Consider the following 16,223-nt stretch of genomic DNA (forward strand, 5'->3'; position numbering starts at 1 on the left):
AAAGGGCAGTGAACTACAGAGTTCATCATTAATGCCGACCCTTTGCTTGCAGTGTTCTAGATAACGTGATGAGGGATGCAGCCTTCCTGCGGTAGCCATAACGTAGGAGTTTCTTAATAAGAAGTGAATGATTGACACAATCAAATGCTTTTGTAAAATCTACAAACAACCGCAGAACCAGTTTTCCTTCATCAATTGCCCTTGAAATTAAATGAGCAAGTAAGGCACACTCCGTGCTGAGGCCTTTGCGAAAGCCAAATTGGCATTCATTTAGAAGTTTGTTTTTGCTCAAAATCCATAAGCCGATTTAAAATTATTTTTTCAAGCACCTTCAAGAACATAGGGAGAATTGATATTGGATGATAGTTGCTCATGTCAGTTTTGTCACCTTTTTTATATAGGACCCTAATGTGTGCTTCTTGCATTTTACTGGGAAAAATAGCTTGGCTGAGACAAAGGTTGAAAATATATGCAATGCATGGAGCCAGAATATCAACAACGTATTTTAAAGGTTTTATCTGTAACCTGTCAATATCTTTCGCACCGCTGCTGTTTAGATTTTTAATTATGTGGCTTACTTCGTTTTCATCTACAGGTTTAAGGAAAATAGTGTTGCTATTAACCGGAATACTACTAAGCTCATTTGGTAGCATAGGCATATTACCTACACTTGCAAAATATGTGTTAAATGTATCTGCAAGCCACTTCCCAGATGATTCTATACCATTAATATCTAATTTAAGAACGTTACTGATAGGTGGATGATGCCTTAATATAGAGCTGAGCCTTTTCCACATAATCTCAGAGCATCCAGCAGCAGTTGCAAAGAAATTTGCAAAATATTCTTGCCTAGCCTTTTTTATACCTTTATCGAGGCGATTACGGCACACTTTAAATTGGCGGAATAATTCGATATCTTTAGTTGAAATAAACTTGCCATAGAGAACATGTTTATGCGCGATTCGTCTGAGAAGCTCAGAGTTAATCCATGGTTTCCGAATTTTTTTGTTTGGCTTCACGCGCACTGAGGGAAAGCTAGATTCATATATCGATTTGACAATGTAAAGAAATTTTTCATAGGCCCCATTTGCTTCGTTGGATTTATATACATCTTCCCAACAGGCATTTTCTATTTGTTGCACACGAGGGTTGGACCCTCCCCCGTGTTGTTGTGCGTGGCTTAGCCATGTCTTGGGAAAAGGGAATTCTGGGGGCTTGAGCCGATGCCGGGCGTCTGGACCTTTAAGGCAGAGGCGGCACACCTCTTTGGCTTCTGCTTCACATAAACGGCACCTCCAAAACTGACCCACCTGTAGGAAACCGACAGTCGCCTTTTCCTGTCTCTCCCTCCTCAAATTTTCGTCTTTCTCTTTTTTTGGCCTTTCCTGTTTTCTTCGCTGTTCCATTTACTTCCATTCTCTCTGGTGGCAAAGGTTAATTAACCCCCTGTGGCTATCTTACCTTGGGTACTGTGGGGTTCTCACACCCATGCTCTTGGGACAAAGGAACGGCAACACAGTAGTGCAGTCACAAGGGCATTTATTGCACCTTTCATAGATCAGTGCCTGCTTGCCGAGTTGCTATCCACAAAACATGCCGATGGGCGCGCGACAAATCTAGAAGTCGGACTCACCGTGACCGGATAACGAGCGAATATGTTCGCCCCATGCTGGATCCCAGCGCCTGGTCGTTCGCGTGTACGGTCACGCGAACGGTGGCGCGTTCGAAGGCGGCTACGCGAGACGGTTTCGCAGAGGCATGGATCGGCGCATGCGCGGCACGGCCGCGCTGTTCGCCGGCCCGCACCAAAAGCGAGAGCCTTCCGTTTCCGCGGCCAAGTAACCCCGCCGTGAGGCGGCGTCAGCAGCGCAACACTAGCGCCAATGCTCGTACTGTGCTTCAACCAGACCGACTGCCGCGGGCATCACGCAGGCCACGCGGCGAAGCCGGATTGCAGGAAAAGGAAGCTATGCAGGAAAAACATCAAGGGACGCGCGAGAGTCGCGCATCCCCACAGTACACCACTATTTAGTTGTAGTAGCGGCGTATGACCCGTGTAGTGCAGACATGTATGCAAGCTCTAGTGCGTCCCCTGGTTGCACTCCATGGTGAGTGGTCGGCGCTATTGCCGAACATACACATTTTCTTATCGTAATGCAAAGTTCCATTCTTGACTCAAAACCCCAGTGCCGTTGACACCAAAGGGCAAGCACTCTCTTGAGCGCATTAAGAGGGACAAAGTCACAATAACAATGTTAATTAAGAAAGCGATAGCCTAAAGGTTATCGCTCCTTTGTATTAGCCTTCTTTAAATCTGTCATCTAACATCTTTCTAATCTCTTATCCACTCGTAATGTCATTTCTTACCTTTCAGTTTTAAAATGGCTTTTATTATCCACTGGACTTGCAGAGGACTCTCACACACTTTAGGTGTCTTCAAAGGCATGTTAAGTAAGTTAAGTATGTATTTGTTCACAATATATTCCACCGCTATTGCATTTTACTGTTATATATCTAGAGTTAATTTCAAACTAGCTACCTGAACATTTTTTTTAATAATAGGCAATTTTAACACACATGACAAGTTATGGAGTAACAAAACAAGTGACACCAGGGGCAAACACTTGAAGGTTTTGATCTAACAAATGACATATGCCTTTTAAACACTGGTGCTGCCACCTGCTGCTCGCCAAACACAGGAGCTATGAGTTACCTTGATTTGGCACTGTCTTTTCTATTTCTATTTGCTGATCTCCAATTGAATGTAATAGCTAATCTTTACGGTAGTGACCATATGCGTGCATACATAAAGCTAACATCCATGCTACCTATCCTACCTTCTAGAGCACCCCATTGGAAACTTGTCTAGCAAATTAGCCTCTCTTCACCAAAAAAGTCAGTCTGGATAAAATGATCTTAGATGACCTAAGCATAGACAAAGTGAATGAGAGGATTACTGTTTGCAGTTGCTGCAGCAGGAGAGGCTATACCCTAATCTACTGGATTTTTAAGGAAAACTAAAGCCCTGGTGGACGAACGAGTGTACAGAAGACAAAGAACTTCAAAACAAAGGTGGCATATCTTTCGAAGGTACCCAACACAAGATAACCTTCTGTCATCCAAAAAAATGACAGCAAAAGCAAGGTATATCCACAGGCAAGCAAAAAAAAAAAAGACAATGGAAAAGTTATGTTATCGATTTACAGCTCAACTACATCCAAAAGAATGTGGGATGAGGTAATTGGTAACCATATGCTCCATTTATATGCCGCTGAATCACCATCTCGAAAAAATTCAGTTTTATAACCTCGTAGATCAGATTCCTGAGCTTGCACCCTTGCAGACGCTCTGTAATAAATTCACAGCTGCAAAAGAAGGCGCTACACTAAAGATAATTTTTTTTTACTTATTGTGCTCGTCGCGGTCACCTGGCCACCGCTGTCTTACAGCTCCCTCTGCTCTGGCGTGCTATTTGAAGTCACGTGACCTAAAACAGTATTTATCAGATTATTTCATGGCAGCTGTACAAAATTTGGTCAGCAGTTCACCATCACAAATGATCCAGATAACAGGGTCCAGAACAATATGACAGCTGTCGCAATCAAAAAGCAGTGTGAGAAGGCATACAAAAGGGAACGTGCAGCTTGTTTTTGTTCTACTATCTGTGTACTAACTATATTACTTCAGCCATCTTTTAGTACATTTCACCACCAGCTCATTTACTTTTCTCTGTCTTTAAAGCTCAAGGCCCTCGACAGAGTAACAAGCCCTAATAACTATTTATTTACCCTCAGGGGCTTCTGCGGGAGTGGGCGCTTGGTGAGTTGCGCCACCACATACTCGAGCGCATGGGGGTCGGACCCTCCCGTGCTTAACCGTGCTTGGCTTAGCTGAGTCCGGGGAAATGGGGATCCTGGGGTTTCAGCTGATGCTGGGAGTTTGGACCTTTACGGCCCTTCAGCAGAGGCAACAGGCCCCTTTGGCCTTTGCACCTCTGGACTGGCCCACCTGGGGGAAATCAGTAGTTGGCTTTTCCTATCCTCCTCTCCAATTTTCGTCTTTCTCTCTCACTTTCAGTCTTTCCTGCCTTCTCCTCTCTTCTGTATTACTTCCTATCTTCTAGAAGAAAGGGGTTAACAGAGCTGCCCTATTTTTATTAATCATATCATGAGAAGCCAACCAAGGACAACCTAGGGGAAGTTACTTGTTTAAAAAATGATAAATGACTGGCAATGAAAGTGGATCAAAAAACTTGCCGCAGGTGGGGAACGATCCCACGTCTTTGCATTACGCGTGCGAAGATGTGGGATCGTTCCCCACCTGTGGCAAATTGTTTTTTCATACACTTTCATTGCCATTAATTTATATTTCTTTAATTCAGTCAGTAAGTACAAGTAATTTCCCCTGTGTTGACCTTGGTGTTTTTGTTGACTTCTCATGATATGATTCCTATCTTCTTGGCAGCAAGGTTGTGTCATATTCGGTTATAGTGGTGTCGTACATCTGGCATTTGCAGGGCCTGTTTTACAGGTCCTATAGCTTCCCCCTGTAGGGCTCCATGGGGGGTGGCTGGTGTTGCGGTGGAAAGTATACACTCACTTATGGCTGGTTCTTCCCCCCCCCCCCCCACTATCTTATCGCTCCCTGCAGAGGGGGTGCACTGAGTCTTCTTGTTCACACACACAAAAAAACTTCCCCCGATTTTATGTCATCCATTCTGAAATATAAGTGGGAATAATCTCACCTTTTCTTGTTTAAAAATCCCTAACTGAGGTGCTTGGACCAACTATGCTATTGCAAATTTCATGTGCCTGACTAACATTGCTTCATTTCAATTTATCTGCATGGGTGATTTCAATGCTCAAGAGCACCGACTTTTAGGCTAGTTGGTTACACATAGCAGATCACGGTCAAGCGCACACAAACAAGGGCAAAGTGAGGAGTAAACAACACATGCGTAACCAACTAGCCCAAAACTTGGTGCTCTTGAGCTTCATTTCTAGTACATTGGGCTCACTTTCTTCAAAGCATTTGTGTTGTCTACTTCTCACATTGTCCTTTGTGTGTGATTGACTGTAATTTCAATGCTCCTGGCATTCACTGGCCTTCACTAAATACAAGTTGTGACGTAACAATTTGTAATTAATAAATATTTGCTTGTCCTTTGGGCTCACTCAAGTTGTTTCTAGTGCAACTAGGTTAAATGCCATCCTGAACTTGGTTTTCTTAACCGCTGATCTAGCGAAAAATGACTTCTCTTGCGAAGTAATTGATGGCCTGCCAGATCCTAAAGGTGTTTTGTTATCGCTCTCTTGTCCAACCTCCAAATCACCCGATACATTTACTAGTTTCCCTGACTTCACTCGTGTGGACAATTCCATTACTGATCTCTTAGCTGATATTTTGATACGTTTTGCTCTATGTCAGACAGACAGGATCTAAATTGTCTTGTTAATTACTTTGAGGTTCTTCTTAAGTCATGTGTTCAACAGTTTGTGCCCATTAAAACTAAGAAAAGTAATCAGGATGTCTACCAACCGGGAAAACCGGGAATTCCCAGGGGTTTTGAGTAGTCTGGAAAAACTCAGGGAGAACTCAGGGAATTTGTGCCTCTATCAGGGAAAATTAACTGTAATTTTATTGAAAGGGCGAAAGTCGCGGTATTGCTGGCTCGGGCAACAGACAGGAATCGTAATGAATCGTCTTTGACGTCCAGTCGTCGGTTGGAGGAGTTGCCAGTGTACAGTCAACGACCGACTTTCCGGATTCCCGATAATTTGGATGGGTTCGCGGCACCACCACGTACCCCATAGTCAATGTATCAGAACGTCCGAAATTTTGCACGCAAGAACTCTTCGCTGTCCGATTTTCCGGACGCTTTGCCGTGACCGCAGGTCCGAAACGGCATTAATAAAAGCCACGAACTGCTGCCATTTTGATTACCTCGCCGCCTGAAACCGGCGCTCTCGCACGCAGATCCGCTGGTAGCCGTAGCCACCGCTGCGGCAACGCTAGGCCTAGCTGCTTCGACGTTCGCTATGAAGCTTCTTGCCGTTGGGTGCCGTGTTTTGTACTGAAACAATTCGCTGCTATCAGCAATGGCACGGACTCTGCCTTTGCGGTCCTCGCGATTGGCTTAGAAGCTTGGAATGCACGGTGCGTTGCATAATGCCGGTTCCCGAAAGTCAACTTCGCCTTCGTACAGAAATGTTACTTGGTGAAGCATACGCAAAAGTATTGCAGTGAAGCGTAGTAAGCGTGGGAAGGGGCTATTGCCACGAGACACAGTATGTATTCCTTAATTATACACGCGTGCACCCCTTATTTCCTGTCGTAGTGCGAGCACCGATTTGCCTAATACGTGTCCCGACAGGCCTTCAGAGCGTTTTCAAATGTGCCTGTGGTGGTTTGAGCCCTTAAGGGCAGTAAATGACATGCATTTATTTTATTCCAACTGGCCAATTTTTTGGCGCCCTAAGGAGTTGGAAAACTAGGACGTGGACTGTGCAACTGACCAAGGAGATGCTTCAAATGGTCCATGAGGCGAATAAGTGACGGAAGGAGTACAAGAACAGAAAGAACCTACGCATTGAAGAATGAACGGGAAAGGAAGCGTGCTGCTGGCGTTTTGAAGGAATTTGAGCTCAAAAAATAGTGCTGGCTGATGCCGAGATTCAAGTGTCCCTCATCCAAACCAAAATAATCTCTTTGAAGCAGTGAAACACAACAATGAGGCGTCGTGCGTGGGCTGAGAGTATGTCAGGACAGTTGAGGTTGACTTACGAGCTGTTGAGAGAGAATCTCAATTGTGACAAAGCTTGGGCCTCATACCACTGAGCTTGCTATCAGTTGATAGAAATAGCTCATATTCGAAAATATTTGCTTTTGTTTGCATCTCCTTTTTCGTATTTGAGAATGTCCGACTCGATTTGCAATTTTTTTCGAAGACATTTTACTTGTTGTGCATTTTACTAACCCCTCCCTTCTATTCTCTTTTTGAATAACATAAACACTACTCCTTAGTATTCAAATTGGATTACGTAATTTAAAAAAAATTTTTTCGTATGCTCACTAGAGAGTGACAGCTTCGGGTGATATGGTTTTAGCCCGTCTGGACCTAAAACAGTTCTGCATCACTCAGGGAATATTGCAAAGGCACTCAGGGAAAACCTGGAATACTCAGGGAATTTGAAAATGTCAACTTGGTAGACACCCTGGTAATGCTAACCTTCCCTGGATGACTCTCAACATCTTGCATTTATCTCGTCATGTCCATAGGCTTAGGCATTCTAAATGAACCAACAATCCCATAACCCTGGACAGGTTTCACAAAGCAAAAAATGAACTTAATTTGAAAGTGCAAGCGACCAAAAGTTTCTTTTTTCGTGTTAAAAACTAACCCTCGCAAATTTTTGTCTTCTATTTTACCTCGCGATTTTACCCACTTCATTCAAAATTGATAATGACGTCATCAGTGATCCGTCTGTTATATTGGATGCTTTCAACAAGTATTTTGAGGCCATATTTGTACCCAATAACAACTTCATTCCTTCTCTCACCAATATAGCTTGTTCTGAAGGAATCACTCACATTGACATAAACAATGAAGGCATTCTCAAACTCGTATTAAACTCGGATACCAAGAAATGCACCGGTCCGGGCGGGATATGCAACACATTCTTGTTTCACTTTTCCTTGTGGTCATCATGGTATCTGATGGTCATATACAACAAATCTTTATAATGTGCCTCTGTTCCTTCCTCATGGAAGTTAGCTAAAGTGCTTCCTCTTTATAAATCCAGTGATAAGCAGTCTTTATCAAACTACAGACCGATTATAATAACATCACAGTCATGCAAAATCTTAAAGCATATAATTCAAAAACACATGGTGCTTTTCCTGGAATCTCATAATCTGCTATCTAACATACAGCATGAGTTTAGGCGCGGTTTTAGTACAACAATGTAGTTGTGTTTACGCGTGACATTTTTCTTAATCTTGATGTTAGAAACTAGGTTGACGCTATCTTGATAAACTTCTCTAAAGCATTTGACACAGTATTACATTCTAAACTTTTACTAAACCTAATGCTGTAATAAATAATCCTCCAATAGTTAAGTGGATTTCAAGCTTTCTTTCACTTCGTTCCCAGTTCTTCTCTTATAGCTCGACCGAATCTACTGCTATTGATGTGACTTCCGAGTTCCCCAAGGCTCCGTTCTTGGGCCACCACTTTCTTTAATGTACATAAATGATTTGCCTTTTAACATCTCTTCTAACATTAGTATTTATGCCAATGATTGTGTTTTATATGAAGTTATTAACTCTTCCGATGATCATTACTGCCTCCAAGAGTCATTTGCTAGGTTTTGCACTTGGCATCACCTGGCAACACCTGGCATATGAACATTAATTTTGGTGAAACTGTCCTTATGTCGTTCCGTGAAAAATCTTCTCCCCTTTTTCATTACTCCTTCAGTAACTATCCTAAGTATAGGGCATCAGAGTATAAGTTTCTGAGTATAAGTATGTATAAGTTATATATACTATATATATAAATTATATAAGTATAAGCTAGTCACTATCAGCTCCGTATACATCCCTCCTAATTATCAACTTAATAAAACCGAATTTAAAAACTACATAGATGAACTTCCGGTGCCATACATAGTTGTCGGAGATCTAAGTGCACATAACACTTTGTGGGGAGACTCTCGTTGCGATGTGAGAGGTTGCCTAATTGAAAACGTTCTCTTTTCCTCAGGAACACGTATACTTAATAAAAAAAGAGCCGACGTACTACAGCATAGCACATAATACATACTCCTCCATAGACTTAAGCATAGTGTCGAGTACACTAATACCATACATGGAGCGGTCCATTGTCATAAACCCCCTTTGGGAGCGATCACTTCCCAATGATGTTAAAGGGCCCCTCACCAGTCCGGCCATTTTGAGCTGACAAGTGCAGAGCATACAATGCGCTCTAACGATTGTGTTTGCAGAGAATTACATAGCTGCACACCACAGAAAGATCTGAAATTTACATCCAAATGCCGTTTTCCCTTTCCCTGGCAGCAACCGCACTCCAAGCCGGACGGTGACGTAGTCATGTTCCTGTGCATATGTAGTTGTGTCTGCAATCTGACGTCGCCTGTGGTGACAGATGACTTCTAGAATTATTCAAGGCAACATCTGTTATTTGTGTGATCTGTTGCTTGAATTGACAAATTGAAGTTTAGAGAAATAATAAAACACACAAAGGGAATGTTTGCGTGTTTTTTGTTTTACTTCACATCGAAGCAAGAGAGATGTACTTCCGCTTTGTCTGCTTGTTCCCATGGTCGTGCAGTAACGTGTGCAGGTACCGAAACTATGCCATTTTCTACCGTGTTCCAGCTCGTGATTTTGCTCTGCGATCCGCTTGTTCTGTCTCAGTATTTGTGTAGCACTGAATTATACCGCTAGTCATGTGTTCTTGTGCACAGCGTGCAAAATCATGCGTTGCATGAAACGAGACATCACGACAGCTTGTGCACAATGCCATCAGTGAAAGTGCGCAGCGGCAAAAAAAAAAAGAAAGAAAAAAAAAGAGATGAAAAAGAAATGAAGGCGGGGCCTGTGACGTATGTGTCACTTGATCCTCGAGGTCCGGTGTGGGAGAACGCAGGGAAGGAATTTCGCTTGCGGAGGCTAGATGGGGCGAGTGGAGAGAATGTCTTGCTATGCAGTGGAGCTTGCCTTGTAACATTATGGGTTCGTGGCACTGAAATATTTCTATCTTGGCTATCAGTGAGCTGATTTGGAGAATGTTTGTGGCAGAATGCTCGCTAGAGGACACGTAACAACCTCCTGCGTATAATCAAAATTTGCTATAGAGCCTGGTGAGGGGCCCTTTAAGCTTCACAAAACAAGATGCAGGCTCACCACACGTCCCCCACGGAAGGTTGACTCAGCTAACTGGAAAATTTTCCAAGAAATAACACATTTAAGCCAGGATGATATTGCCTCGTTTAATTTAGAAAATGCTGTAGTGTATATAATGAGCTTTATAGTTGACACCGCCATAAAATGCATCCATCAAACTAATGGACTGGCGAATAAACATCCTGTGGTGGAATGAAGAATGTGAAAAAGCATAGAAAAACTTAAACAAAGCTTTGGGACGCCTTCGCCACGTAGACCTCCAACCGCTGAAATCTTGATTAGTTAAAAAATAAAAATAAAGTCCCAGCGTAGAAAAACATGTCGACATGCTAAAAGGGAGTTAGGAGAAGCACATCTGTGTAAATTCTTGCACAGACAAGACAAAAGTCTGGAATAGAGTAAATAAATTAATAGGCCGGCAGACACATCCCCCACCTCTTGTAAGTAGGTAAGGTGATAACATGGAAGATCAGACGGATTGTCTGGATTTACACTTTCAATATATCTCGAGTGCATCGCACTATACACAAACTCCTGAAGGTACAATCGCGATAAAAAATATGTGGCGCACGGCTCCGGGCGCAGGAGCAGCTGCAGGGCCACACCGCGGCGATGCTATCTCATCGGGCGCCTGCTTTAAGTGTGTACCGAGTGACGACAAACTTCGCAGCTCACTCTCGTGCGGCCAAGTCACCCACTTCATAAATTTCAAGTGCGGCGCTCAGCCGTTTTGCTGGTGAGGGTCAGTGCACAGGAGGGCGCTTCTGTTTTGCATCGTTTGCCGTGCTGCCGTAATTCTTGGCAGGACAGCGGCGGACGACTTCCGGGCACGGCTGGCAGGTTCGGACGGTTTCTGCAATGTGAGCCTCCTAACGCTTTCATCTTAAACCAGAATGGAACGTTAGTCGGGCGTTGACACCAACAATGCAGGGGGCTCTTTGCTTGCTACTCTTATGTGCCAATGCCTTGCCATGGCCTCTTTCATTGAGAGCCTGCATGCACATGCGCCGTTCGTTCAGACGCCAGGCACGGAAGTGCGGCACACACGGGCGCGAGGCGCATGTAAACGTGACGCATGAAACCAAATCGGACACTGCCAGGCATACATTCCATGCGTTTAGCCAAATGGACGAACGCACACCTGCAGGAGCTGGTGCATGTATGTAAGAGATGTGAGCTGGCGCGGGAAGGAAGCAAGCGTGCGCTGACGAACCCCCTTTCCAACTGATCGTCAGCTGCGAAACAGCTGAACGCTGCACTTGAAATTTATCAAGCACGTGAATTGGCCGCACGAGAGTGAAGGCGAAGGTTGGTGTCGCTCGGTGCACCCTCAAAGCAGGCACGTGCAGACGCCTGAGCGAGATAGCAGCGCCCCGGTGTGGTCTTGGAGCTGCTCCTGCCGCCGGAGCTGTGGGCCACGTATTTTTGATCGCGATTGCATCTACACCTTGCAACACTGAAAATACTCATATCTCTTTTCAATGCCATGTTGGGGGCGGGGTATATTCCATCGTGGAGAGAAGCTATATTCATCTCGGTACCTAAACAAAGCAAAGACCTGTCGTTAGCCAGCAGCGACAGGCCAATAGCACTAACAAGCTCTGTATAAAAAAATCATAAACAGGTGCTTATTCTATTTCCTAGAAACTAGTAAAATACTAGACACGTTCCAGTATAGCTTCCAAGAATGGAAGTTGACAATAGACCACCTTGTTCGCATTGAGGCAAAAATCAGAGATGCGGTTATTCATGTGCAGTTTTTCTTTCAAAAGTTCTAGATCATGAGAAAGCGTACGACGCAACATGGCGATACAGAATTCTCCGCGATCTTTCTGTGATGAGCATCCGTGGGAACATGTTGAACACAAAAGCTATCTGTCTAACGGCACTATTCGAGTAAAAGTCGGCAATGTTTTATCTAGACCATTCACCCGAGAAACTGGTGTTCCACAAGGGGGTGGGCTTAGTTGCACACTCTTCATTGTAAAAATTAACAGCCTGCATACAGTGATTCCATGTGCAATGTTTTATTCCATGTATGTTGATGATGTGCAGGTAAGCTTCAAACCATACAATATAGCTCTCTGCGAACGACAAGTGCATCTTGGAATAAAACTCTCTAAATGGGTAGGTGAGAACGGCTTCAAAATAAACGCCCCAAAAAAAGTACCTGCATACTTTTCTCAAACAAGACCGAGGTAGCACCACTGCCTAGCATTATTATCTAGGGAGGCCAACTCTCTGTGAGCAGCCAACCTAAATTCTTGGAAATCACTTTGGACTCTAAGCTCACGTTTATTCCATATAATAAATATCTGAAGATGAAATGTCTGAAAACAAAAGCTTCTAAAGCTTCTGTCATACGCACCATGGGATAGTCATCGTAAGTGCCTTCTGAACTTTTATAAGAATTTTTCCGCTCGTGACTTGAGAGCTATAACTTAGAATTCTGCTATGCTAAGGGCATTAAAAATCCTGGACCTCGTCCACCATCTGGGTATCTGTCTTGCGACTGGTGCTTTCAGGACAAGTCCAATCCAGAGCCTCTATGTAGAGTCGAATCAGTGGTTACTTCATCCGCAGCGGTCGTACAGCAGTTTTACATATTTTCTGAGAGTCCAAGCGAACATTGAACATCCTCGTTATTCAGCCATAAATGATAGGACCGCTACTATGCTCTTCCATAACCGACCTGCAGCGAGAAAACTGTTCACTTTGCATGTGAGGAGCCTCAGTGAGAAAATGGGTGTTCCAGTTCTTGAACATTGCCCTGTGGCTCCAGTGAAACTGTTACCGCCAAGGCAGTGGCAGATCATAGACTGTGATACGTCATTTGTAGAGGTCGCCATACACGCGCTAGAGGCACTAATTAAAATGCATTTCCTAGAACTCCAGTTCAAGTACTCTTGCACAGAGTTTTACGCAGATGCTTCCAAGTCACATGCCGGGGTGTGTTATGCAGCCGTTGGTCCATCCTTCTCGGAATCCAGTGCACTGCAGCTTGAAACAAGTATCTTTACTAGCTGAGGCCCAAGCACTAGTGTTGGCTGTCATGCATATAACGAAATCAAAACTTCAAAAAACAGTTATATTTACAGACTCCTTAAGCATCCTTAAAGCTTTTAAGTCGCTCTGTAAACACAAAAACCCTGTACTTAGTGAACTCCGTTCCCTTCTGTGTCCAGCGTATGTATCTGACCAGCGTGTCATTATACGCTGGGTACCTGGCCATATAGACATTGAGGGTAATGCACCAGAAGTCTAAGTCACTTACATTGCAAGCTATCATTCCTACCATTGCTGTCCCTGCCACAAATCTGAAGCCTTTCTTAGGAAGGAAACTGGAAAGCGATTGGCAACACTTGTGGAATGCGGAAACAAAAAGTAAGCTTCACTTGCTTAAGCCACATTTAGGTTTCTGACTCTCCGCATTGAAAACACGACAAACTGATGCCATGTTCTGTCGACTCTGAATAGGATACGCATATTGCACCCATAATTTTCTTTTCTACTTACTGTAAATGAACCTCCTGCCTGTGGTAGATGTGAGGAGAAGCCGACCGTGCTCCACGTCCTCTTGGAGTGTTAAGAAGCCAAATCTGAGAGATACATTTTCTCCTAGCATACTGGCACCGCATTCCTCTTCATCAGGTAATGTTTTTTGGTTCAGAACCGTTTTCTGACACCAAGCAGTCCTAGGCTCCTTGAATGATGTTGCATTACATGTTATCAGCCTAATGAAGTCATAGCACATCTTCTCACAAGATGATACTGCTGTGATAGTAGTTTCGTATACCACATGCCTTCAGGCCCTTGTGGTTCAAGGGCTCTGTTTAGGCACTAGTGCTTTTTGCCAATCCTAGCATCTGACATATTTTGTATATCATATCATTCTTTCGCAATGCACTTCTCATGTTTATAGTACACTTCATTAGTCATTGCCATAATCTTATTACATTTATATCTCACGCACTTAAAGTGGCTATTCATAGGCCCCTTTTCAGCCACGTCTCATCTACTTCTCGGAATTCATCGCTCCACTCCGAAACCCAGTAACACTGGCATGGCGCTCTTTGGACATACCTGGCCCTTCTACCACTAAACAGCACACATTCATTCATTCATTCATTCATTCATTCACTGAGTTGTTCAGCAATTGAATGCAACCCTACTTTTCAAGCAGCGTTCATGACCAAAAATTATTTGTGCCTCCCTTTCGTGAATTGGACTTCGAAAAGGTGATCAGGATAGAAGTGATGAGTTGCCAAGTGGCGCAAAGCTTATTTTTTCTTGGTTTGCTTTGAAAAAGCAGTGCATCTATTACAACACATACTTTTGTTGAATTTGCGCTGGTACTAATGTGGCAATTAAACGGCTTGAGAAATATCGTGGGTTGCACCAGTGCTTTTCTTACTGCCATGGGTGTTGAAAATGTTCCAGTTCCTCTCTCATTTACCAATGAAATGACAGCTTCCAAACAGTATGTCAGGCTTTGGCATCTAAATGGTAGCTCTAGCACAAGGAACGAGCTCCACTCGACTAAACCGGTGCTTGGAAAATGAAAAACATTTCAGCACTAAGCACAGCCTATGAAATAATCCTGTGCCAACTTCAAAGAGGAACACTTCAAACACAATATTTTACTGAAGAGTGAAAAACAATCATTATGCGACAGATGTCATGAAGTGTTAACTGCTATTTTCATTGTATGTTCACATCTTGCAACACAAAGACTAAAATATTTTCTTGAGGTGTACTATTTGTAAATACCTTTATACTCACTTCAATTTTAGAATATAGCCGACTGGTACCTCTGATGGATATTATGTTTTTAAATGATGCATGTTTTCAATTAAGGTTTAGCATAATGCAACTTTTGTTGCCTTTATTTTTTTATTGATTTTCGATTCTCGAGAACTGCCAAGTTCAGTTTTTGGCTCTCTTGGAATGCAGTGTGGTCCATCTTGTAGCTTAAAAATTTAACTATCCCCGAGCAAATGCTGTCAAAATTCACGGCATCACAGTGAGCTGGTGCAGGAATTTCAAGGCTGTGCCACTCGCTTTCCGTGTTGTCATTTCCAGTTTAGCAGCAAGCCTTGTCTTGTGGTAAAAGCGGCAGTGCTTCTTGGTATTGCAGCTGAGCATATGCAGCATGTGGGCTGGTTACAGCATGTGCCTAATGTGGTGGGTGCAGGCAGTGAGCAAGCTGGTGCAACAGATTGGCCGCCAGCTGAGACCAGGTGACGCTCCCTTGTCAGCTGATACTGCGAAGGTGAGTCGGGACCTGCTGAAATCTATGAGGTGTGCTTAAATTGTGAACCTTACTAATTGAATGAAATGTAAATATTTGAGAAGAGTGACCTTCAAATACTTAATTACATCTCTCCACTTAATTAATTATCTCCACCTTGCGGGTTTCCGCAGAACTATTACCTCAAATATAGAATGTTTGCTCATTTTCTAAACAAAGCGAACTATAAACCTTGTATAGACTTTGTACGGGAAAAATAGAGGCTCATTTGAATTCTTTGATATTTGGATGTAATGTTCCGCATGACGGCACCTCCCACATAGTTTCATGTATTTTTGCGCCAATAACACTAGACTTTTCCGTGCTTCTGGCAAGTGGCTGGCGCGTGCACGGCCACTCCCAGCTGTAATTGCTGCTGTCGGAACGGCCAGGATTTACAGCTTATTAAAGTATGGTTGAGCATGCCGAGTGGCGCGGTGCTACCTGGCTGAGACGCAAAACAAAAGTAGGCTGAGGGCACTGCAAACCCAATTCGATGGGCGTGTGTTGCGGCAGGTTCAGCAGGCAGCCGTCTCTGCCCCCAAGGCCGGTATGGCATAAAGCCAGGCACGTACCCAGGTGGGGGGGCCCGAGCCTCCCCGAAATTATTCCGTATACCCCCCAGGACAGGGATTCGGTTCTTAGTCAGCTGGCCTGTATGATCGCGGAACGAATTGCGGCCGGAGAAACGCCAGTTGCGTTCAGCTTTTCCTTTTGCTTCATTATTTCTTCGAGTGACGGCTCACCGCGACGCTGGAAGATCCTCGGAATCATACACCTGTGATATGTTTTAGATAAGGTGGAAAATAAAATCAGGCGAAACAGCGTCCATCATCAGACCCTGGAATAACTGTTAAACCCATAAGCAATATGACTGTCACCCGTTACCTCGTCTGGTTTTTCCTAATTATGCAGCACTCTCCATGCAAAGTTAGCAACTGGAAACAAGAGTTGCAAGGAGTTGAGAAATTAGGCAGTCTACTAAGGGTCAGAGCAGAGGCAACAG

At 43.8% G+C, this 16,223-nt stretch overlaps 1 protein-coding gene across 2 annotated transcripts in view; it reads left to right on the forward strand.

The window, feature by feature from the left end:
- Window positions 1-16,223, forward strand: part of LOC142576583 (focadhesin) — a 429,785-nt gene that overhangs the window by 14,281 nt on the left and 399,281 nt on the right. For both annotated transcript variants that reach the window (XM_075686768.1, XM_075686769.1), the window contains exon 2: window positions 15,122-15,199. In XM_075686768.1, coding sequence (XP_075542883.1) covers window positions 15,122-15,199 — 78 coding nt within the window. The remainder of the gene's footprint in view (window positions 1-15,121; window positions 15,200-16,223) is intronic.

The sequence above is a fragment of the Dermacentor variabilis genome, chromosome 3, assembly GCF_050947875.1.
Source record: "Dermacentor variabilis isolate Ectoservices chromosome 3, ASM5094787v1, whole genome shotgun sequence".
NCBI classification, from domain to species: Eukaryota; Metazoa; Arthropoda; class Arachnida; order Ixodida; family Ixodidae; genus Dermacentor; species Dermacentor variabilis.